Source organism: Carassius carassius, chromosome 50 (assembly GCF_963082965.1).
Source record: "Carassius carassius chromosome 50, fCarCar2.1, whole genome shotgun sequence".
Classification (NCBI taxonomy): Eukaryota; Metazoa; Chordata; class Actinopteri; order Cypriniformes; family Cyprinidae; genus Carassius; species Carassius carassius.
The window spans coordinates 3,302,072-3,327,283 of NC_081804.1; the positions used below are offsets into that span (position 1 = coordinate 3,302,072).

Here is a 25,212-nt window from a genome sequence, read left to right on the forward strand (position 1 = left end):
CGGCAGTCCACTTTCATACCAATGTCCCCCTATAGCTGCAGGTGTTCCTGATTAGAGCCCGACCGATATGGATTTTTGGGGCCCGATGCCGATATTAACTCGAAAAGAGCCGATTTATAAGCCGATATTTTGATTTTAAAAATAATCTGGATATTAGACCCATTTCCTATAAACTGCATTTACACAACATTCAATAGCAAAATATCTGCCTGTTCTATGTATGTGGGCTGTATAAACCATTTTCCAGAATGGACTATGTTAAAAAAAAAGCCTTAGATTACAGTCTCAATGACTAAACAATTGCACATCAAAAGTATATATTTTTTAATGATCAAAAAACAGTCTGGTTTTAAACATTTAACACTTTTACTTTCTTCCAGTTGAAGCTGGTTTTAACAGTCTGTGTGTTTACTGTAAATAAATTATAATACTAAAGTTAAAGTATTTGCAGAAGTAGTCCCACACTTTGCTGCTACAGCATTCACCTTTTTCAGCCATCTGTAGGCAGAAAGAGAGACGGAGAAAGAATAAGCATGTGTATTAATAATATCACCATGTATCATTACTCATGTCATCATTAGAATTATAATAATAATAAACTGGGATCTCCTACATAGGCAAAAATGAGAAATATATATATTTTTTTTTTATTTGTCAAGCAATAGGTATTACCTACTTATATTTAACAATATTATTTCAACATTTTCCTGTTATGTCTGTAAAGCTGCTTTGAAACAATATGTAAAAAAAAAAAAAAAAAAAGCGCTTGTTCAGCTCACATTTATTTACATGTCCCCTCTGGTTTAATCATTTCTGACGCACCTACTGTAGTTACTGTAACTACACTATATTTGCTCTCACAGACACATTCACAACAGACCCGTATATCTTCTCCTCTTCTCTTTGTGCAGTCTGAATCAAAACATCGTCTTGCCTACTATTACCGGAAGATTACGGAATCAATTCGAAGTTGAATGGTTAACGTTAGTGTCATGAACACACCGCTGTCAATTTTGAGAAGAACCACCTTCAAACAAGTTAATAGCAAGCATTTAAGGGGCCTGCTAAAAAGGAAGCTATTAGCGTTAGAGTAACGTAACCAGCCTGAATTCACCAAATTGTTCTCTGGGCCTGAGGGTAGCCTCTTCTTCCTTGCTTCTCTCTTAATTCTCATCAGCAGGACTAGCGCTATCGCTCGCTTCTTACAACGGGACAGATACATGTTTGCTGCTGACCGAAAGGAGGAGGAACAGACTATGAAAGAGCTCCCGCTAAACGTTTTTAAAACTCCGCCTATGCCATAGCGCAGCGCAAATCGCGTTGTATCTGAAGGGCAACGCTGAGCCCAGCGGCAAGCGCCGTGCATACCGCGTCCTGTGTGAAAGGCCCAATTACGCGGTCATTATGTGGGAAACACACCGCAATAGAATAAGAATAAGTTAAACGCTAACGTTATAGTTTGACCTCCTATTAACGTTCGCGCTCTTCCACTGATAAACATGGTATTAGCTTTGTGGCTAATCTAATATAGCAATGCATTAGCGGCTGTAAGTGATGTTACAGAATATTTAGAAGTGATAATGATAGGACCGTTAGCTAGAACTACCACACAGTTTTTATATACAGGGTATGAACTAAATCTACAATCATTTCACATGACGAACGACAGACTCACCGTCAAAACAGTTGATCGCTTTCTTCTTTAGTGGACTTCTGGCGCTGTTGTTAACTCTGTAGCTGCAGAGCTCCCTCTGGTGGGCACACTATGCAACACTCATAACATGAGTGAAGCATGAGACTCTGTTTCTCATGTTTCATCGGCCGTTATAAATGCCGATGCCGATTTAAATGCAATTAGCTTATATCGGCCGATAATATCGGCCGGCCGATATATCGGTCGGGCTCTATTCCTGATGTTAATGATCCATCTGAAACATTCCAGTTTAGGCTAGTGGAGGTAAAAAGCGCCACTGCTGAAAACATTGCTCAGGTTCCATTTATGAAAATTCAAAGAGGACTAGCCAAACTTAAAGAGACCCAGAAGTACTACTGGCAGGTACAAGGTCAGACTGCAGACACTGGTCTACACTGATGTGACTTTGTGACTGACACAAAATCAGATTTCATAATACAGATGATCTGGTGAGATGATGCCTTCATAGCATCAATGAAAGTACTATTATAACATTTACCTGGATGTGTATCTTTCAGTGGTATGAATGGACAGATTCTGTTCATATTATAGTATGAACCTAAGATTTATTTTTACATTCATAGTAAATATATACTTTATGTAGTTGAGTAGTATGTAGCATATTTTGTAGATCTTTTGTAACAAATTAGATACATCACAAATTATAACAATAAATATATATTGTACTTGCTATTAATTAGAAATATGTACATACCAAGGTGAATACTTTTTGTATTAAATCTTCTGTAATGTATATGATATGCATATTCTTTTACTAGTTGTGTATATTTACATTTGATACATTGTATGATATAACAAATAAGATTTTTTCATGAGTTAATATAAAAATACTTTTCATTGTCAACTATTTCATTGTGTCTGTCAAATTATTTTCAGGGACATTTTATTTAAATAATTTCATTATAAAAAATATAAAATTTTACATTACAATAAAAAAAAAGTAAAAACACATTTAATGATGGTAGGTATTAAAGGTATGCACTGCAACTAACTGAAAAGGTAAAAAAAAATTAATAAATAAAAAACTACTATCAAATGTTAACACTGTAACACTACTATTGAAATAATCACAGTCATTCAAAAATCTAATATACTAATATACATTCACTGCTCAAGAAACATTGGTCCCTGATAAGAAACCATAAAACAGCAATTATGCCAGATCTGATTAATTCTTCCTGACAAGGTGAGTGGCACAACAGAATCAACAGATGTGTATTTCCTTGACCCTTCTAATCACCCTTTCCACCAGAAGTCTGAGGCATGCAGTGGCCTGTGTTTTTTCACAGTCCTGTTTGCTGAACTGCTTGGCACATTTGAAAAATGGAATGATCTGTCTAGCACCAACACTGGAGAGCATATCTTCAATAGTGGACCCCTTGTCTGCCATAACCACATCTCCACTGCACCACACAGAGTTACCCCAACCAGACCTTTGAATGTGGTAGTGCACTTATAACTTCAGAGTGGAGTTTCAGTGATGTAGGGCTTTCACAGCAGATTTCTGTACAGTCTAGGATGACATGCAGGTTTGGATTGAACAAATGGTAATTCTCTGGCATGGAGGAGCTTATTTGTTGCTTGGACATCTAAATGGGTACTGGATCCAGGTAATGGTCCTGCTCAGCATGGTCACGCTTACCCAGAAAATGTCAGCTATAACATGATTGACTGAAACAACAAATATATATTTAATTATAAGACAGAACCATTGTTTTTACAAAATCATTAAATTCAACAACTAGTGTTAGACTCATACAGGTATGTTATAATTAGACCAAGATTTCAATCTAATCTTGAAAGAATTCGCTTTACCCAGACGTAAAGTGACCATAGTTTTATTATAGGTAAAGTGTAGTAACATGTTTTTTTTAGTGTAATGATTAACGTACCATTTGTATAACCACAGTTTTACTACAAACACCATGGTTAAACTATGGTTAGTGTAGCAAAACCATGGTTAATCTGTGGATACCATGATTTAACTATATCGACCATTTGTTTTTTGTTTTGTTTTGGTTTTTGATAGTAAAACCATGGTTATTTTTCGTAAGGGTAACTTTACTACTTGTCCAAAATAAAAGCTCGCTAGTTGCAATATGGCTAACTAACTTTGTAAACGTGCACACAAGACTTTCGAAAAGCATGTTCTCTTCCCTATATAACTTAATTAGTGTAACATTTGAATAAAACTGTTAAAATATAAAATATCAGACGCTGCTTACCTCCTTTTGCCATCAATCAACCATGATATACCACTTCCTGTGAACGGCGTGCGTGTGACGTCACATGGGGCGGGGCAACGCCATATTCCACCTGAGTCCGTTTCGTCTGATGACTTTTTGCCTGAGTCCGTTTCATCTGATGACTTTTTGTCTGAGTCCGTTTAGTCTGATACATAACGTTAATTGTATGAGACCTGACACCTGACGTCGTTTTTCCTGAGACCTGAAGCTTTTCAGTCAGAGGCGCGATGCCGTTTTGTCCGATGACTGAAGCCTTTTAGTCTGAGGCATGATGCCTTTTCAGTTGATGACTGAGGTCTGAGGATGTCCTAAAATGTACACCGTAGAGAATCAGCCACAGACAAACGAACCCAGAAACACATCATTTATCGACTTGCTCTCTCTCTCTTTCTCTCTCTGTCGCCTGCAGGATTCTCCCAGCAACAAATTACTCTATGCAAAGGAGATCTCCACCTACAAAAGAATGGTAGACGAGTAAGTGCTCCAGTATTGCGCAGTGTCAGCCTCCAGCTGTACGCCCACAGATGGTTTACAGACTGATCCATGTTGTGCACGAAAATGTAGAGACGTTTCTCAGCATGATCTGATTGACTGGGTTTATGCAATATCTGGGAGTCAGAGCGACAGGTTTTTATCAGTCCTCTGGGAAACTAAGTTGTGTTTATGTTCCCATACCTTGAGCATTTCTGAGGTAGAACTTTTCTAATAAAGTTTAAAGGCATCCAATCTTTTAAAGTGATTCTTAAGTAAGGAAATAAGATGCTTAAATACACAACAGTATATTCTCCTGGTTTTTATGTTTTTTTTTTTTTTTAAGATTTAAATGCAATTTAAGAGACCTTCTGACTGATATGTGAAGCAGTTCAAAGTCTGTGTTTTTTAGCTGCAGTTTGGATCAGACGTCTCTTGTGTTTTTCCAAAGGTATTATAAAGGAGTCCGGCAGATGGTGTCAGTCAGTGACCAGGAGATGAACACACATCTGGCTGAAGTGTCTCGGGTGAGTGAGTGTGTGATGGGCTTTCTGGGATTTTTAGGAAAATGAACAGATTGAATCATGTTTTTTGTTTTTTTTTAATAGTAATATAAAACAAAAAGCTGCTGCGCAAATTTAGAACCCAACCCTGGTAGACTTAATAATAATAATAATAATTAAAATAATAATTAAAATTAAATGAAAAACATATGTGTATAAAAATAAATAAAAAAACAAATAAGTTAAATAAATAGTAAAAATAAATATAAATGAATTAATAATAATAGATAAATAGCATTTACATATTTTTAGAAAGATTTTAGAAAAGCTGACACAACATTAAAGGCTGAATGCCATAAATGTAGAGTTTTGACATTAGAACTATGTAAACGAGAAGTTCATTGAGATAATGTCCAGCATATACACAGTCCAGGTTTATTTATGTTTGTTTCCAGGCACACACAGACAAACTGAACACACAAGTGGCTCTTCATCAGCTCTACCGGTACGCCAGCAAATACTACGATGGGGTGAGTGCACACACACACACACACACACACAATGGTTACTGACATGAAGAACTGGCAGCAGTGACATATACAAGTATACAAGAACTTAAGCATTTTTTTTATATAATTAATATGCAAGTCATTTTACATTAATTGAGAGACTATATGGGGGGAAAATAATTTGTCACACAGCAGGACCATTAAAATAAACAGCTAAAAGACGATTGAAAATTGAGTAGGGGAGACATCAAATAGACAGCAGGATGAATGGATGGATGGATGGATGGATGTATAACGTGTGTGTGGTGAAGGCTCATGGTGGTTGTCTGTCTCTGTAGATCATCATGTCTCTGGATGAAGATCCTGCTGCCCAGAGTAAACAGTTAACACTGAGACTGCAGCAGATCGCCGCAGCGCTGGAGAACAAAGTGACCGACCTCTAACCCTGTCCCAACCAACGCTCTCAGTGTGTATTTAGCTCATCACTATAATCAGACGTTCAATTTCTTCTTGTGTAGAGACAAAAGGTTTTAAGAAACGTATTCTATATTTTTTTTTTAATGTGCAGTCTTTATGCAGAAAGCTTTATAAGAGGAAAATAACTTTTTAAATAGACGGCCTTGTTTCAGTTGTTTTTAAAGCTTCTCTGTGTGTGTGTGTGTGTGTGTGTGTGTGTGTAAAAAGATGCCTATATTTTGACCAAAAGGGAGCTGACTATGACCCTGCAGTGTGTGTGAGCAGGGGGCGTGCCTACGGTGAGGTCACATCTGGTCTCGTCCAATCAAAAGCAGCTGAAGGTGACAGCAGGATATGCATGGGATGTGTTCGGAGCAGCATACTAGCATGTTCCCCATACTATTTCTGCAGTATGTACTGTTATGTGCAGGGTCTGCGAATTTTCTGTATCTGTAACATTTGCCAAAACATGCAGCATAAAGCTGCAGTCACATTTACCACTGTTCAGTATGTTTTCACAGACAAACCTTAACATATACTGCACAAAGTACTATATCCCACAATGCAATGCACTCATCTTTACCTCCCATTTCCAGCGTGATCTAATATCAGCTATCATTATTAACAGGAACCAAAAGTTGAGACACAAAATGGTGTGTGCTGCCCTGAGTATGCTAGTATGTTATTCCAAACATATCTGTTTAGACGATCAAATGGCCGTCCATTTCATAACCACCTGTTTCAGTTCAGCCGTATGGACTGTAGATCCACCAATAATCAACACAGGCAATACGAGGTTGTCATGAGGCATTTCTCTTTTACCTGTGCAAAGCCTTTATTTCAGAGTTTACTTCAGAAAACCGTTTTATTGTGAAACTTTGCTACTGACTGAAATTATTACATAAAGCACAAACAGTCAATGTACAGGACAGACTTTTGGCCATTTCTGAAAAGAAAAAAATGCACGAAACAGGCTATATGCAAGAGTATAGATGTTTTAGCTACGCAAACTCAGTTTCAGCTTGCAGAGACTGTGTTTCTGGCCTGAGATGATTGAGCGAAGCTGAAAACTTCTCATCCGACTGTTTGCGGCTCTATTGGAAAGGGTTTAGATGTGTGATCTGGATCATTAATGGCTTTATTTTGGCAGGGAGGATAATGACACACTCATTTGTTTGTTATTCGCCACTAAACAAGATGGTACTATAGCACTCAGCCAAAATTCTGCTCCCAGAGAGGACAAAACCATTTACAGCTATATGAGGTTTGCATTTGATTGAGTGTCTTAAAGACATCAAGAAAAGGCTTGAAGCTTTTTGTTTTGCATTTATTTAATTGATAGTATTAGTTGGAGCAGGTGAGAAACGGTCTCATTTTAGAGAGCACTGTGGACAAAAAGGCAATTCGTGCATATACACGACCATTCAGAAGTTTGTGGCTGGTAGGTTTCTTAAACTCACTAAGACTGCATAATAACTGAAATATTGTGATATAATATTCTGATGAATATATTTTAAAAATGTCATTTATTCCTGTGATTTTCAGCATCATTACTTCAGATTTCAGTGTCACATGATCCTTCAGAAATCATTCTTATATGAATTGGTGCTCGAGAAACATTTCTGATTATTATTAATATTCAAAACGGTTGTGCTGCTTCATGTTTTTTTGTGAAAAGTGTGATACTATTTTCTTTCTTTTTTTGTGCTAAACTTAAAGTTCACTAGAACAGCGTTCATTTGAACCATATTTTCTAACATTCTAAAGGTCTTTACTGTCACTTTTGATGAATTGAGTGCATCCTTACTGATTAAAAGTATTAAATTCTTTGAAGAAAAAAATCTTAGCCTGCTCACCCCAAACCTTTGAACGGTTGTGTATATTATAAAACCAAGCAATAAGGTACTAGAATATAGTCAAGGCTAGAGGGTTTTGTTTGGCGTTACAAAGCATGGCCACAATTGATTTCATCAAGCAGTTTCTACAAAATAAAAAATGTTATATACTTTTTACCTTCTGGCAGAAAAAATAGTCCCTGACATTTATACAAATGTATTTTGTCAGCATTTAAAGGTACATCAGCATATAAATGTCATGTTTTTAGCAGGTCAAGGAGTTTCACGGCCCTGTCTATGGAAATAGTCTGATCTCGCTGCCTGTTACTGATCTGAGAGCAGCGGTTTCATGGAAGCAGATGGCACGTGATGTCCCTCTCTCTTCCCGTCTGCTTTAATACCAGCAGCAGGAGCTAACTGCATGTGATTCTGTCTCCATGCTTTCAAATCTACTATTTCCAATTAATCTTTGATTTTAGAGGGATTGTTCACTCATCATCATTTACTCACCCTTGTGTCGTTCCAAAAGTCGAACACAAAAGAATAGGGCTGGGTTGAAAAAATCCTCAATTTTCCTCGATCTTGACGCTTGAACAAAACGTCCCTGAACATTATTTGATTATGTGTAGCGTGCATTCTTTCCAGTAAATCGCAGTAAGCTTAGTGCTTTGTTAAATTTGATAAGAAATCAAGTCTTAGCTGTCAATTCTATTACGAAATAAAACATATAAAAATACAATAAGAACTAAAAAATCATTTTCTGAAGAATCTTCGCTCGTTTCCTGCCATAAATAGACAAAAACAACACTTTTGAGTGTTCCACCCTCGTGTCATTTTGTAACGACATGACGGTGAGTAAATAGTTTTCATTTTTAGACTGAACTGTCCCTTTAAAGCAGCACAAGCACAGATGCAAGTCTTCGTAGTCGAGTGTAAAGCGCTTCTTTTAACGCCTTTCTGTAGCCAAAACGTGCCTTAAAATGTGTTTAAACGTGATGGTACGGTGTTGAGGACGTCAGGGTGGGTGGGGCTTCGGTAGTCGTGTGGCGTGTAGAGGTCAGAGGTCGTGGCGTATGTGAAGTGTGGTGTTAGACATCATCAGTAAGTGCAGTATTCAGAGGCGTGCTGTAGCCAGAATATGCCAATATATTTGAACATGCTGTATGTATAGAGCTAAAGCGCCGTTTTTTAATATCTTCTGGGTGTTTGTGGTGAGTGTGTGTTTTGTTTAGTTTACCGCATTGGGAAAAATGCTCGAGCTGAAGAAATGTGTGGAGGACAATGCCAGAACGTTCCTTCTGGACAGCTGCCATTACGTTTGGTTTTTATGCAAAACGAATTCTTGATTAGCACAATTGTTTTTATTATTGCACCGACCCAAAATTGTGTTTCAATGGTGCGTATGAACAAACAATCTGTACACGACCTTTTCTTACTGCTGTGCAGTTAATATTTTATGTCCTAGAGAAAATATATGCCTTTGTATTAAAATGCTTATCTGTCTACACTGTTCTCCTGTGCGTTATGCTCTGAGAAAACTTGTTTGTTGTTGTCTGCATTTTTTTTCTTTCACTTGTGAGTGTGGCGAGATGAGAGCAAGGTGTTCTGGGATTGCAGAGGACTACGACTGCTCTTTCTGGACTCTCGGAGGACTGATGTCGTATGTGTGAACTGTGCCACCATAGGTCCATCATGCCGTCTGATCCTTATATGAATAAATATACACATCCCTTTCTCAAGTGTTGGGCTTCGCCTCTTTTTCTGGCACCTGATCTGGAGGGTCTCTAATGAATCAGGAGCTGTAAAGACTACATTCTGACCTTTCATGATGAGATTTACATGGTTTCAGTCATTTGTCAGCACAGTTAGTCTTTAAAGGAGAACGAAGCACCACAAAGATGCTTCTAGAACCAGATTTTGTCTTTTATATTAAGCGAGGACATAATACACTTACTGAATTGTTATTCTTTACTAAAACTATTAAAAAATATATTTTCAGTAAATAAAATAAAATAGAAAACATTTTTGAAAAAATTACATTACATGAAAATAGAAATGTTGTCTTTGCACCTAACTGAAATAAGTTTAAGTAGAAGTACTATCAATCAATCAATCAACTTTATTGATCCCACAAGGGGCAATTGATTAAGAGCAGCATGTAAATAACAATAAATAATACAAATCACACGCATTTAATAAAACATAGATGGTAGCCATTGTCTTCCATATTTCAGTTTTTTTCCCATACTACGGAAGTCAATGCAGACTGTTTGGTCGCCGAAATTCTTCAGAATATCTTCTTTGATGCTCAACAGAAGAAAAAACAAACTCAAACAGCTCTGGAACAACTTGGGGGGTGAGTAAATGATAATTTTCGGATGAACTTTCCCGTAAAATATTACATATGCAAAAATGCATTTTTTGATGGAGCGATGGAAGTAGAGTGGGACTCTCTTTTATTCGATTTTAGATAAGATGAAGACAGTTTTAATAAAAACCCTTCCCCTTTTATGTATCTTGAGTTATATAAAGTTATGTAGTTATGTATAAAGTCCAGTTATATGAGCCTCTGTCTTTAGATAAAAACGGGAAAGAGCCGTTCTGGATGTGTGAGACTCTCTTTTTCAAAGGAGCTTCTGCTCCTCATGATTCTGTAACTGATTTAATCCGATCAGACCGTGCGCCCCCCCTGCGTGGGTGCTGAATTAACTTAGTCACGATTCCATGCAACCAGGCTTCAGCCTCAAAAAAAAAAAAAAAATGGCTCAGATTTTCCACATGCTGGGAAAATAAGAAGATCGGGCCCTTTCATTCTCACTGTGAGGGTCATCAGTCAAGGAAAGGCCGCTCTGGCAGGTGTTTGTGTTAGAAAGTTCACTCTTTGCTCTGTTTTTCCATTTTGGGGGAAAAAGAACCAGGAAAAGAGACCAATTGCATCTGCATGTAAATTTATAAAGTTAAAGTAAAGTAAAAAAAAAAAAAAAGTGAAATAAAGTTAATTTTGTATATATATAAAAAATATTATTACTAATGCATTCAGAGTCATTATTCAAAACAGTTCTACAAGAATCATAACTAAATACTTGACTTGTAGCCTATATGGGGTGAAACAACAATTTAGTGTACTCGATCTAGTAAACATAAAGTCAAGTATGCACTGTCGACAATATTTGGAGTCACCTTGAGTGAATAAGTCTAATAAGAAATAAAATATTAATAGTTAAAGGATGTGTATCACAAACAGAGAAGAAAACGTATGAATGTAAACATATGGAGATCTTTCGCCCTCACATGAGAAACAAACAAATTAGAATCCGGAGATATGTACGTCATAATACAGCCTGTGCATGTCAGGTTTGATCCAATGAAATGACTGAAAGCGCGGGCACGTGCCTCAGGTTGAGCCAATGAATGTGCACTCACTTACGTTTCATCCAATGAGAGTACAGAGAGGGCGGGACTTCAGTGTGTCGCGCGGCGGTCAAGGAAGCTTAGCTTCTGTCTTTATGCGCAACAAATTCTTATGTTTTTATTACAAATAATATTAATTCACTGATGCGGAATAAACATTTGCAGCCCGGACAGCTTAAGCTCGAATACTAACGTGAGTAAAATATCTTAGACACGAATATGTGACCGTGATGGCGGGTGTAACGTTACCGTGCAGTTGTGCTTGTTTACTGCCTTTTTAAATACAGCTAATAAAAAAAAATGTATCTGCTAAATAAACCAGTAATGACTGCAATAAACTTTAAATATTCATATATAAGAATGCATTTAATTTGTTTGCTGTTGCTTTTGGGTTTGTTACATTTTTTCAAACATAATCGTAAATGCAAGATGTTAACATAATATTGAATATTTTAGACGTAAATATTTATTTGTAGAACTAGAAGATACACCAAATATCATTCATACCTTTCCTAAGCTCAAATAGACTTTATTTATTTAACTGTCGGTTCCTCTCTTTGAGCATAGATGTAAAAATGACATTTCCAATTTAAACGGTTATACATTTTTGTATGCTTTGGTCCACAGACTTAAGGTTGGTCTCTTATTAAAGCAGACACTTGGCAGATTATTGTAGAAGTGAAAAAAGTTATGAATATTATATAACAAAAAAGTGAAGGATGTTTATGAAAATATAAAATAATTTAAATATTTATATTTTATATAAAATATATATTTTACAAAACATGTTTTACTCTAAAACTACTAGAAAATCTAATCCAAAATTCAGAAAAAGTTATGTTCCAAATTTGAGGTTGATATATTTAAAAAAAGAGCTTTCAGTGAGATTATGTTTGGGCGTTTTGGGACCATCAAATCCCATTAGTAACAATTTAAGGGATTTCCATAAATGGTTTTAGTGACCTGAAAACGTTTTTACATACTTTTCTCAATATGTATGCAGTAGACGTCACAATCAGAAGAATTAAGGGTCAGTATGGCAGTATTTGATCTCAATTCAACCTCAAAAAACACATAAACCTCATGCTACGAGAACCCTGGACTTGAGTTATAGTTCACAATGCATCAAAAAAGGACAATCTATAGTTTTTTCTATATATATTAAAAACACTTTCAGACCTTTTTTTCCCCAAAAAACAATGGATGTTATCTTTTGAACACGCTCCATGAAAATGAATAAAGATTTTTCATGATTTTTCATGATTTCATATATGCATCACTTTTTCAAATGCACTCTCTGACTCTGACAAGTGCTCTTCTTGCATATTAATAAATTACAGTTGCTCTGTAAAATATTTCAAAAATCAGTCATCAAATATCAAACCTACAGTCTTTAAGCTTTCCAATGATATATAGTTTGTCAAGATTAGACTAAGATATTACTGTTTAAAACATGTCATGGAAAGTGGGCCCACCGATGGGCCAGTGACACTTAACAGGTAACAATCGATACTGTGCATATCATGACTTCAAGACGTAAAAGTTTTTGTTTTGCACAGGTCTCTTCTTAATCTCACGCTCTTGCTGAGATGTCTGGTTGCCAAGGCAACAGCGGCAGCATCACGGGGATGCTGAGTGCGCTCTGCGACTGCGGTCTTACGGGATTGTCATGGAAACGGCGCGCTCTGGGCGCAGCATCACGGGAGTCTGCACGTCGGTCCCTGCGCAGGCGTGCGTACGGGGCGCTTCTCGCCGGACTCTTCCAGGACGGCTCACCCAAACCGCCACCGAACGCCCTGGCCAACACACCCGCCCATAATAAAATACTGATGATCTCGTTCGATCTGCGTGTGTCTGGCCACAATGAGGAGGCGGAGAGGCTGGAGGAGCTCCTGGGTCAGCTACGGGACGGGGCGGACTCTTCAGGACTCTCCGAACTTGACTCTGTCTTGGAGCTCCTTGTGCAGCTGACTGGGTCCGTGGCTCCGCCCCCTCAGTCTTTCAGTCATGACTATATGCGCCGGGAGCGTCCTGTGGAGCGCAGACCACCATTGGGTGGGTACCTGAGTCAGGACATGCAGCGGCTGGAGGAGAGGGCGTGGTCTTTGATCTGTGGTGAGGAATGGGGTGTTTTTGGGGGCATCTGTAGGACCCTGAGCATCATGGATGCTCCACCGGGCACTGGGCTGCTCGGATTGGGACGCAGACAGGATACCGAGGAGAGGTTTGAAAGAGAGACCCGACTGTCGCTGTTTGGTGCCCTACAGCACTCCAGAACCGCAGATATGGATGTCCGACTGGACCTGCCACCCGTTCCAAGCAACGCAGACCTCACTGGACTCAGTATACGGGTCAAGATACTAACTTAGTATCAATACTAGTATTTTCTCCTAAAAACGGTCCGCTCTGGTAGCTTATATGCTCTTATATCTGCAGGTTCCTGTGTGTCTGGATCAGTCTGATGATGAAGGCTTCCAGTCCGCCTCTAATCTGACTCCAGATTCCCAATCCGAGACGAGTACCAGCCCTGAGATCGACGTGTGGGAGGCCCTGCGGACATTCGTGCCCGGAAGACGACGCTGTTGGGAGAACATCGGCTGGTAAGAGAGAGATTCGAGGAGGCTAGAATGTAAATATCTGCTGTGACTGACAGTGGTTTGATTTGATAATGATTTTTTTGCATTAAAGCACTTAAACTGAATTGACCAAAATTTGATTCAGAATTATTTTCAAAAATACATTATCGATCAAAAATTCATAAACACTTTGAATCAATGTATGCATGTCAAAAACCTGGTCTAAATGCTCATTCTTTTATGTTTGAAATTAGTTTTGTACATAATATAGTTTACTAAATCTGAAACTATAATAAAAATTTCACTTGAAGTGAAATAAATATTACAATTAAATAAAAATATAAATTAAAATGTAAAACCCAGGTAGATGCCAAGGTAATATTTCTTAATTTAATTTAGTTTAACTTAATGTATAATGTAAAACTAAAATAGAAATGAATAAAAACTATATATATATATGTGTATTCATACCGGACCGTTTCGGTACAGGGCTTTCGGTATGGTCCACCTGTGTACCGAATGACCGAATGCAATATTTTGTGTGTGGAACATAGGTACATTTTCGTGTTTCCACACAAACATATTAAGTGGCGGGAGTCTCCGCGTTCAGCGCAAATCCCGCCCTGCAGCTGATTCTAAAGTTTTCAAAAGCTATCACGCGAGTGTGAACATCACTACAACTAGGAAAAAAACGACCGTAATTCAAACGCAGCTCCCGTCGGCATTTAAACAGACCTTTGCTCTTAATTCCGATCGGGCCAATATTGGTTTGATATTGGTTTGAGACAGAGTATTTTATTTAGTGGAGAAGTGTTTTTTATTTTATTTTATTTCTTATTCTTTTTTATTATATATATATATATATAATAAAAAAGTGTTTCAAAAAGTGTAAACAAATTGTAAAAAAAATGTATAGTAATAAACAACCTGTATTTTAATGTTTGCATTTCTTTCCCTTACTGTACCGAAAATGAACCGAACCGTGACTTTAAAACTGAGGTACGTACCGAACCGTGATTTTTGCGTACTGTTACACCCCTAATATAAATATATATATATTTATATATAAAATTTAAAACAACATACAACAAAATTAGTAAAATTCTAACTCAAGCTAAAATAGAAATGTCAAATTTAAAAATAAAATTTCATTCAAAATATTAATAGCTATAATAGTATATCGGTGATACTAAATAACACAGGTGCCCAAATTGCTTCAAAAAACAAATATTTAAATTTTTAGTTTATTTAATGTTATTTTTTTATAAAATTGTCAAAAGGTTTATTTTGAATAATAATTCATTAATTATTAAATTAATAATAATTATAAATTATATTACAAATATTATGTTATAATGAATACCTTGTATTCTAATTATCATAATCTATTAAAGGGATAGTTCACCCAGAAAAGACAGTTCTGTCATCATTTCCTCATCCTAACGTTGTTAGACCTGACTAACTCTCTGCTGTGCGACACACAAGAAAAAGTAAAATTTTGTAGAATGCTGGTAACCACAATTTCCAGTGGGTTCCCATTGAATTCCATTATATTTTTGGATCATACAATTGGAAGCAACACTGTTTTGGTTACTAACATTCTTCATAATAAACTTTCTTTTTTTTTTTGGCGTTTCACAAGGGAAAAGAAAGTCATGCAGGTTTAGAACTAAATGAGAGTGAGTAAATTATGACAGAAATTTCAGTTTTGGGTGAATAATCCCTTTAAAAAATAGCAAATCAATGCATTCAATTCCCTTCTGACAACTGGTTTCAGAGAAGTAGTTTGAAGACGGTCCAAATTTGTCATCCTCTCTCTCCTTCAGCCCGCCGGGACAGAAGGAGCCTCCATACCTGACGGAGGCTGGCAGAGAGGCGTTTGATCAGCTGTACCGACTGTGGGAGGGAGAAATGAGGAACATTGTTTCCACACAGACACCATCACCGCTCCTGCCGCTGCCGCTGGACTGTCAGAGTCAGCTGGTCAAAGACGTGCTCAACGTGCTGATCGGGGTCTCCTCTGTCACCTTTCCACTCAATGAGGTAGCAGAATCAAATATACAACAACAAAAAAACACATTTGTGATGCATAACGGTATTTTATTATTAGGAAATCAAACAATAAGACCTTATTTAGTGACTTGCTTTATTCTTCTCTCAAGGCTAGTGTGCAGTTTGATGTTCGTCCGGATATATGTGTGTCCGGGACGTCCCCTGAGAGTGTGTCTCGTCTGCTGGGTGAGCTGGCGCAGTACGGCACTCACTACCTGCGTCTGAGCCGCTTCTCCCTGAGCAGCACGAGTCAGAAGGGACTCGTCTTCCAGGTGATGCATGCTTTACTTTAGGACTGATCTAGGACCAGTATTTCCCATCCTGAATATTTTTGTCCTATAACAACATGTTACACAGATGCCTGTGTGTGTGTGTGGTTTAGGCCTTCACAGGTGGCCTGCGCCGTTACCTGCACTACTACAGAGCGTGTGTGCTGAGCACGCCAGCCTCTCTCAGTCTCCTGACTATCGCTTGTCATTTCCGCAAGCTGGGCCGTCAGCTCAGGTAAATCTTCGCCGAGTCACACAGTCACATGGAGTCCTGACAGCTGTGGTTTTGAATTGGCCATATGATGGAAGACAGGCATTTTGCTTTGTGTTTTTTAATAAAAGGGTCTAAACATTCAAATATTAACAATGCAAAACTCCTGCCCTATTCCATTGAGGACATTTTTGGAAAGTTTCAAAGATTTCAAAGTCATGATTTCACATTTTTTCACACTAGCTTCAGACCAATTTGTGTGTGTGTGTGTGTGTGTGAAATGTATCATTTTTACACATATATATATATATATATATATTTATTTATTTATATATATATATATATATATAATTTATTTATTTTTATGAATATATTATACATTTATATAATTTACGTTATGTAACTCACATAAAATGTAATTCAAATCATGTATTATACTTTTAAAATATAAATATTTTATACTTAAATTATAAATGTAAATATTAAATGCATATTTTATGTTTTTTATTTGATACATTTTGTGTATGTGTGTGTGTGTATATATATATATATATATATATATATATATAACACAAAATATGATTATACAGAAAAATTAAATATATTTAAAAAATGCAATATTGAAATAAATTATTAAAAAAAAAATATATATATATATATATATATATATATATATATATAAAATTGTATATTTAAATTAGGTATTATATTTTTTAAATGGAATGTTTCAAATTATCGTTTTAATTAAATAATTTCTTAAAATATTTAAAAATGTATCATTTATGTTTGTAGATATGTTTATATATTTAATAATGTGTGTGTGTGTGTGTGTGTGTGTGTGTGTGTGTGTGTGTGTGTGTGTGTGTGTGTGTGTATATATATGTATGCATATATGTATGTGTATATATACAGTACAGACCAAAAGTTTGGACACACCTTCTCATTCAAGGAGTTTTCTTTATTTTCATGACTATGAAAATTGTAGATTCACACTGAAGGCATCAAAACTATGAATTAACACATGTGGAATTATCAGTGTTGGGGAGTAACTAGTTACATGTAACGGCGTTACGTAATTTAATTACAAAATTATTGTAACTGTAATTAGTTACAGTTACTACAAAAAAATGAGTAATTAAATTACAGTTACTTATGAAATTTTTTACGATTACAAAGGGGATTACATTTGAATATTTACACACATCCACATACAGATTTAACTGATTTCTTTCCCAAATTGCACTGACTATTCTGAGACATACCGCCCTAATAATTTCCGGGATGCGGAAATACAGTCTGGTTCGTAGAATCCAGTCATGAAAATGAAATGCCTAACGCGGACGGAATATGCCACATTTTGGATGACTAAATCAAAAGTAGATCAGTACACTTGAATCAAAACATGACATGGACTAGTGTCTGTGAATATTAAGCCCCAAAAATGCAATACATGACTTGCACGTTCTGCGTGTCTGTGGAAATCAGGCGCGGACTGGACACCGGGAGAACCGGGACAATTCCCGGTGGCCTGGCAGCCGATTTTGCCGAATGTACTAAAGCGATCATTTGCGAATCCGCCATTTGATAATTAAATCTCTAATAAGTCATGACTCGCGCGCTCTCCGCGCCTCCGCAAAACAGTTTGGATCAGACTCAGAGTAATCAATGCGAGAGAGAGAGAGAGAGAGAAAGAGAGAGAGAATAGAGTGAATTGCTGGAGCAGAGAAGCAGAACTATACTGTTCAGGGTTTCAGGTCAGTTTCATCTGTAAAGATGCTTTTTTGTCTTAGTTTTTTTATTTATTTAATCAAGCAGCAGCACGTTGCTCATCAGTCATCACTCAAAATACTATATAAAGGACATCATTATTATCTGTTTTAATGTTACAGTAGTAATTTAGCTGAAAAAAATTCAGATTTTTTTCATAGGTTTAGGGGGAGCTACGACAGACAACAACACAAACCTTACAAAAATTTACATTTTAATATTTAACTATAAATCCAGAGAAAATGGTTACTATTGTTTAACTGTGGTAACCAAAAATGTAAAAAAAAATTTACAAATGTATTTATTTAAGAATAAATACAAAAAAAAAACAAGGTTATTTTACTTTTATATAGGCTAATAAAAGCATTGTTAATTTTTGTAAGGGAAAATTTTCTTAGAATTTTTCTATAAAGATATTGTAGTATTGTAGAGTATTGTATTGTAAAGTATAGTTTTGTTCAATCTTGAGTATTAAAGTCATGAGAGAGATGGATAACAGGGCAAAATAAAGAGACTGAAGAGAAAAATAGAAGTGAAGGTGCAGTTCAGGAGAGAACTTTTAATTATTTTGCATGTCCCCAAATTAAAGATTTAAACCGTTTTTTATGTCAGGTCCATACAAAAAAATAGTTTTGTCCATGAATTTGTTTGTATGAGTTTGAATTTTCCAGTCTGAATTTTTTTCCCAGTCCGCCCCTCCTGTAAATTAATGGCAAAGACATGGTTTCATTTACTACACATAAGCCTAATGAAGCTCGCAGTGTTTTCAACCTCTGCCATCTCAATATAGGAGTACACGAGCACATAAACATAATTTCTAGAACTGCTCTGTGTCACTTCATGTGCATTTTACTTATTTTGAGAAAACTATCATCATATACAAAGAGACAGCAGTTTAAAAAAAACACCAATGTTTCAGGATTTTATTACACAGAATACGTCACATGCTTATTAGATAACTGTATTTAAGTTGATGTATATGCTTTTATTTATTATTCTTTAATTTTCACAAATTTAGAAAAGTAATCAAAAAGTACTCAAAAGTAATTAGTTACATTACTTTAATAAAGTAATTGAAAAAGTTACATTACTATTACATTTTAAACAGGGTAACTTGTAATCTGTAACCTATTACATTTCCAAAGTAACCTTCCCAACACTGGGAATTATATATGGAATTATATACATAACAAAAAAGTGTGAAACAACTGAAAATGTCATATTGTAGGTTCTTCAAAGTAGCCACCTTTTGCTTTGATTACTGCTTTGCACACTCTTGGCATTCTCTTGATGAGCTTCAAGAGGTAGTCACCTGAAATGGTCTTCCAACAGTCTTGAAGGAGTTCCCCGAGAGATGCTTAGCACTTGTTGGCCCTTTTGCCTTCTGTCTGCGGTCCAGCTCACCCCTAAACCATCTGGATTGGGTTCAGGTCCGGTGACTGTGGAGGCCAGGTCATCTGGCGCAGCACCCCATCACTCTCCTTCTTGATCAAATAGCCCTTGATGCCTTCAGTGTGAATCTACAATTTTCATAGTCATGAAAATAAAGAAAACTCTTTGAATAAGAAGGTGTGTCTAAACTTTTGGTCTGTACTGTATATATATATATATGTATAGAGAGAGCGAGAGAGAGTCACACACAAGATATAACTATATAAATACAAAAGTATAGATTTAAAATGTATATTATTCTATATAAATATTATTTAAAAAATGTAATTGTATAATTTTTTTATGTGTTGGGGCCAGTGGAAAAAACCTTGTTGATGAGCCCTGGATGTTATTTTTGTCAGATTCAAGAGAAGAACTAACATAAATAGATTATGTAGTCTTTTCAGCAGCTCTTAATCATGGTCTTTGTGTGTGTGTGTGTGTGTGTGTGTGTGTGTGTGTGTGTGTGTGTGATCAGGTATCTGTCAGAGCTGTGTTGTGTGGATGGAATCGGAGGTGTGGGACGAGCAACGTTCCCCGTGGTAAGAAACACACACACTCTTGTCACACACTTCTGTCGGAGCCATCAGCTTTGAAGAGTTTGAAGACATTGTTTCCAGCTCAGACGTGCTGCAGGTCTGCGGCGGTGTGTGTGTTATCGTCAGTGTGTTGTGTGTGTTCAGGGTGTAAAGCTGCTGTCGTGTCTGTATAATGAAGCTCAGAGTAACTGCAGTAATGAGAATCATCCGGTGCTGCTGTCGCTGCTGAAGAGCAGCTGTGAGCCCTACACACGGTGAGAAACTCATCTCCTACCTTCGCCTTTTATTTCTCGATCTATTATTCAACTCAGGAAGGTCACTTCAGAGCAGAGTGGGTTTTGACACCCTATATTTTCCGAGTGACTGAGACCATGAAATAAATGTTAGTGAGATACTGTAGTGTCTGACTGGCATTTAAATGCACAACACAGATTCTCTGCTATTATTAACTCACCTTCATGTTGTCAACAAACCCGTGTGCCGTTACCTGTCTTGTGTGACGTGAATGGATGGAGAATCGTGATGTATAGAAGACATATCTGTCAAGTTGATATTGTGTGTGTGTGTAGGTTTGTTTCAGACTGGGTGTACAGTGGCGTCTTCCGTGACGTATATAAAGAGTTTATGATCGAGGTCAATGAGGATTATCTGACCTACAGAGGTGAGCTTCTCAGTCTCATGCTTTAATTCTGTTAAATGATAACTCAATCTGATTTCTGCTGCATTATTATGGATTTCTTGTATTATCTTGATCGTGTGCAGTTAATCAATATGACATTCATGCAAAAGCCCTTTAAAAATGAATGAATCTGTTTCCTCAGATAAGAACTTCTGGACGCAGGGCTATACTCTGATTTCGTGTGATGCAGAGGACTGTGTGCCGGTGTTCCTTAAACACATCGCCAATGACGTCTACGTCTGCGGGAAAACTATCAACCTGCTGAAAATCTGCTGCCCACAGGTGCTCCTCGAACACTTTATATTTAGTCATGTAGCAGATGCTTTTATCCAAAGCGACTTACAGATGAGGACAGTGGAAGCGATCAAAAACAACAAAAGAGCAATGATATATAAGTGCTATAACAAGTCTCAGTTAGCTTAAACGCAAAAGGCTTTTAAATAATATAATAAAAAGAAAACAGAATAGAAAAAGAATAGCGCAAGCTGGTGTTAGAGGTCTTTTTTTATAATTGTATAATAAATGAAAAGAAAATAGAATACAAAAAGATAATATCTCTATTTTTTTAATAGTGTAGAATAGTGAGTGCTAAAGTGAGAGGGTCAAATAAAGATGGAAGAATGCTTTAGAATGCTTCATATACACTGATGCTCAAAAGCTTTAGGTCTGTAAGATTTCTTTATATTTTTCGTCTCTTATGCTCATCAAGGCTGCATTTATCTTCTGAAAAATTCAATAAAAACTGTTAATATTCTGCATTATTATTATTACATTTTAAAATACCTGTTTTCTATTTTAATATATTTTAAAATGCAATTTATTCTTGTGATCCAAACGGAATTTTCAGCATCGTTACTCCAGTCTTCAGAGTCACATGATCCTTCTAATATACTGATCAGATGTTTAAGAAACTTTTAGCATCATCAGTGTTGAAAACTGTTGGATATTTTGGTGGAAACTGTAATCATTCCAGGATTCTTTGATTAATTGAAAAGCAGTACAGCTTTATAACATTATAAATGTCTTTACTGTCACTTCTGATCAACTTAATGTGTCCTTGCTGAAAGTACATTTTTAAAATAAAGATACATTTTACATTTTCAAATATAATTGAAGTCCTGTCTGTCTCCATCTGTTCATTAAACAGCACTACATCTTCTGGTCGGATGTACCAGTGCCCAGGATCGCTGTGACGTTTTCCCTGCAGGAAGTAGAGGAGATTGAGAGAGACTGTGCTGTGTATCGCGGACGGATGCAGACCATCGCTAGGCACAGCGCCATCAGCAGGGAGGAGAAGGTACTGCAGCGGTCATCATGCTGATTGAATCATTTGTAGAGATGTTTTTGGAAATGTTGATATGTTGTAAACTAATGTTGTTGTTTTTTTTTAGAATAGCTCTCCAGGTTAGATGCTTATATGTCTACAGTATGAATTCAGAGCCACTGATGGTGGAGAGTCAGGCGAAAGCTGGTTCATTAACCCAGTTTGATCAGGACACTCTGACCTTGGATGAAATCTGCTTTATTGTTTTGTGCTGAAGTCTGTCTTCTTTCTTCTACAACTTGTGTTTTGTCAGGCTATGCGGACTGAACAGGCCCGACAGGAGCTCATTAACCAGGTCAGAGTGTCAGCGGCCAAGACCCTGGAGAGAATCAGAGGTCAGAAATCTGTGCCTTCAAAACCCACACACACGCGCCTGATGCTGTTAGCAGCTTCTGTCTGGCTACAATTAGTCTTCTTAGTTCTCTGTCCCAAATAACACCCTTCTAAATTATAAAATGAGAAATGGGACATTCTGTGGGCCTGCAGGTTCAGGTTGAGTGAGCCATTTGGGAGTGAAACACGTTGCTGATTAGCCGTTCATATAGACAGGAACATCTGACATATGTAACAGGGTTTCTTATTGTTTTTTGTTGAAATATTAAGTGAAATAAAACATTAACGCCCGGTTTCACAGACAAGGCTTAAGCCTAGTCCCATACTAAAATGTAAGTCTGAGCTGTGTCAACTGAAAGAAACTTGCACTTACTGATCTTAAAATATATCAGTGCCTATGTGTCTTGTCTCAAGATGCACACCAGAAATGTTTTCTAAGGCATGTTTATGAAAAATAACGTAAATGTCCTAGTTCAACTATGGCATGATCCTGGCTTAGTTTAAGCCCTGTCTGTGTAACCTGACCTAAATGTATTTTATTTCATGTAGTTGCCAAGGGATTTATTACATTTTTAACTAAAACTAAATATACTGAAACCTAATAAAAACTATATAGAAATGCTAGACAAAAAAACAAAATGATTACAAAAACACAATAAAATGACTACATTTATTAAAAATGACTAAAATACAAGTACTAAAATAAATCAAACTAATACGTAATAAAAAAACTATACATAGTTTCAAAAAAACAAATACAAATGTCAGAATGATTAAATTGCTCAAATTTCTTATGCACATTTAGATTAAGTACTAAATTAAATAATTTAAAAGTAAAACTCTATAGACATGCTGAAAACAATGACAAAAAATACATTGAAATTGCTTAAAGTACTGAAAAAAAACGAAAACGTAATAAACTATATAGAGATTTATATTATTAATATATTAAATGGCTAAGGAAATTTTTCGTTCTTGTTTAATTTAGTTTAAATTCTAAAATAACAAACTAACCCTGAAATGTGTAGTAAACAATGTTTTTTTTATGTAAGGAGGACACGCAGCTGTTCTCCTCGCAGAGGTCAAGTATTAATTATCAGGACGACTAACGAGAGAGAATTCCTCCCCACAGAGACAGATGAATGGGGCTTACAGCTGATGCCCCACTGTTCTCGCTCTCGCCCCCTGCAGGTCACCAGGTGTCGCAGCGTCTGGCAGAGGAGGCCCAGAAGAGAGAGCGGTTTGAAGAGCTGAAACAGCAGCTGGAGCTCGACCAGGAGGTGAGGAGAATATTAATAACCCTTCAGTAAAACCATCTTCAGCGGTTCTAACTTGTGTGGATGTGGTTTCAGTGGCGTAGTACTGTGAGACGGAAGCAGCAGGAAGACGATTTCAGCTACGCTCGAGAGCTCAGAGACCGAGAGCAGAGGCTTCAGGCCCTCGAGGAGCAGCTGGAGCGCCGGGCACGGTGGGCGGCATACAGTAACCATCAGAAAAAAGAGTGATTGAAGCTTAGGCTGTAGGGCAGTGCAGCAGTGACCGCCCACAGGAAGTTTATTTCCCGTTCATGCATTTGAGCAATTTATTCAGTAAAGCATTCTGAGCCGTGAACCAAAACAAGCTGTTCTAAGATGAATCTTAACATTAAAATATTGCATTTAAACCTAAGAAGTATTTAAGAAAAAAGAAAAAGGTACGAGATTGTGTACTTTTTTTATAAAGGAAATGAACTGCTCATCCCAGAACGCGTTGCAAATGACATAATCAAATGAAAACCAGTAGTAAAACTATTGACTAAACTTAATTTGTTATTGATAATATTAAAACATACAAATAAAAAACAACTTGACTGCGTATCTCGCTTTAAAATTGTTGGTATTACACCTAAAATTTGGCAAATAAAGACTTTTTTTTATGAAGTGGAAATTGCACTGAGTTTTAGCTTCATATACTGTTGTATCGCCCTCAGATCTCATGCTAGGTCTGTCTTGAAAAGTTCATATTATAAATAAAAATCTGTTTCACTGTGAAGAGAATTAATAGGATTTTTTGCACTGTTACACTTTATAAAAGGACTCAAATATCCAGAGAGATCAAAGCCATTTATTAAATGATGTATTTTCTGTGTTCAGGATGGATCTGATCACTCAGTACAGTCAGTTATCAGAAGCAGCTGCTAGACGAGAGCTCAAAGCCATGTGGAAGGTGCAGAGGATGAAACTCGACGAGCGCAGAGTGAACTTCCTGCAGCAAGAACAACAGAATGTACAGGTCTGATATCATGCTTCAGAGCTTTTTTTGTTGTTGTTGTTATGATTTGTCTTTTTTTTATATATATAACTTATTTTATTACAAATATTTATAGATGTTAGCTTTTTATAGATTTTTAGTGCCCATTTAGTATCTTACTTTGCTATTGTGTTAGTGATTTTTAATTAAAAAAAAATTATAACAGTTGAATTTTACTTTAAATTATAGAAATAATACAACTAAAATCTTTCTTTTGTCATGAAAGTCTCCAGTTCCCAGTTTATGAACCATCTTTTCTGAGTTCCTTAAACGTTTAACTGACTGATAGTTGTACTTCAACAGTTAGCCAAGGATATGTGTGAATTTGCCATTAAAGAACTATTTTGTACTGTGATGGATAAGGGGAAGTCTTTATTTCTGAGGTGCTATGATTTATGTTCAGGCTCTTCTGGAGAAGTTTCCTTTAGGTCAGGAGGGCCCCCCTCCAGAAATATCGCTAATGCTACAATCCGCACAACTACACTCTGAGGTCTGTGTGCTGTTCTTTAAATATACTCATCTATAACATAATAAATTCAACCTACTCCAATTCTGTTTTAATTGTTTTCATTTTACCTCAGCTCTCTGAGCAGCAGA

At 36.6% G+C, this 25,212-nt stretch overlaps 2 protein-coding genes across 7 annotated transcripts in view; both read left to right on the forward strand.

Moving 5' to 3' along the window:
* The window catches only part of LOC132133779 (plexin-B2-like), a 157,279-nt gene extending 150,439 nt beyond the window's left edge, over positions 1–6,840 (forward strand). For all 5 annotated transcript variants that reach the window (XM_059546744.1, XM_059546748.1, XM_059546745.1 and 2 more), the window contains 4 exons: positions 4,370–4,434; positions 4,883–4,958; positions 5,390–5,464; positions 5,782–6,840. In XM_059546744.1, coding sequence (XP_059402727.1) covers positions 4,370–4,434; positions 4,883–4,958; positions 5,390–5,464; positions 5,782–5,886 — 321 coding nt within the window. In that variant the 3' untranslated portion in view covers positions 5,887–6,840. The remainder of the gene's footprint in view (positions 1–4,369; positions 4,435–4,882; positions 4,959–5,389; positions 5,465–5,781) is intronic.
* A 4,355-nt stretch (positions 6,841–11,195) lies between these two features.
* Positions 11,196–25,212, forward strand: part of tubgcp6 (tubulin gamma complex component 6) — a 24,850-nt gene continuing 10,833 nt past the window's right edge. For both annotated transcript variants that reach the window (XM_059546760.1, XM_059546762.1), the window contains exons 1-17: positions 11,196–11,338; positions 12,705–13,496; positions 13,582–13,745; positions 15,548–15,764; positions 15,884–16,045; positions 16,156–16,277; positions 19,930–19,993; positions 20,135–20,244; positions 20,560–20,651; positions 20,812–20,951; positions 21,817–21,966; positions 22,247–22,328; positions 23,518–23,606; positions 23,679–23,794; positions 24,459–24,597; positions 25,019–25,105; positions 25,197–25,212. The exon at positions 25,197–25,212 is cut by the window's right edge and continues 2,550 nt beyond it. In XM_059546760.1, coding sequence (XP_059402743.1) covers positions 12,735–13,496; positions 13,582–13,745; positions 15,548–15,764; positions 15,884–16,045; positions 16,156–16,277; positions 19,930–19,993; positions 20,135–20,244; positions 20,560–20,651; positions 20,812–20,951; positions 21,817–21,966; positions 22,247–22,328; positions 23,518–23,606; positions 23,679–23,794; positions 24,459–24,597; positions 25,019–25,105; positions 25,197–25,212 — 2,512 coding nt within the window. In that variant the 5' untranslated portion in view covers positions 11,196–11,338; positions 12,705–12,734. The remainder of the gene's footprint in view (positions 11,339–12,704; positions 13,497–13,581; positions 13,746–15,547; positions 15,765–15,883; positions 16,046–16,155; positions 16,278–19,929; positions 19,994–20,134; positions 20,245–20,559; positions 20,652–20,811; positions 20,952–21,816; positions 21,967–22,246; positions 22,329–23,517; positions 23,607–23,678; positions 23,795–24,458; positions 24,598–25,018; positions 25,106–25,196) is intronic.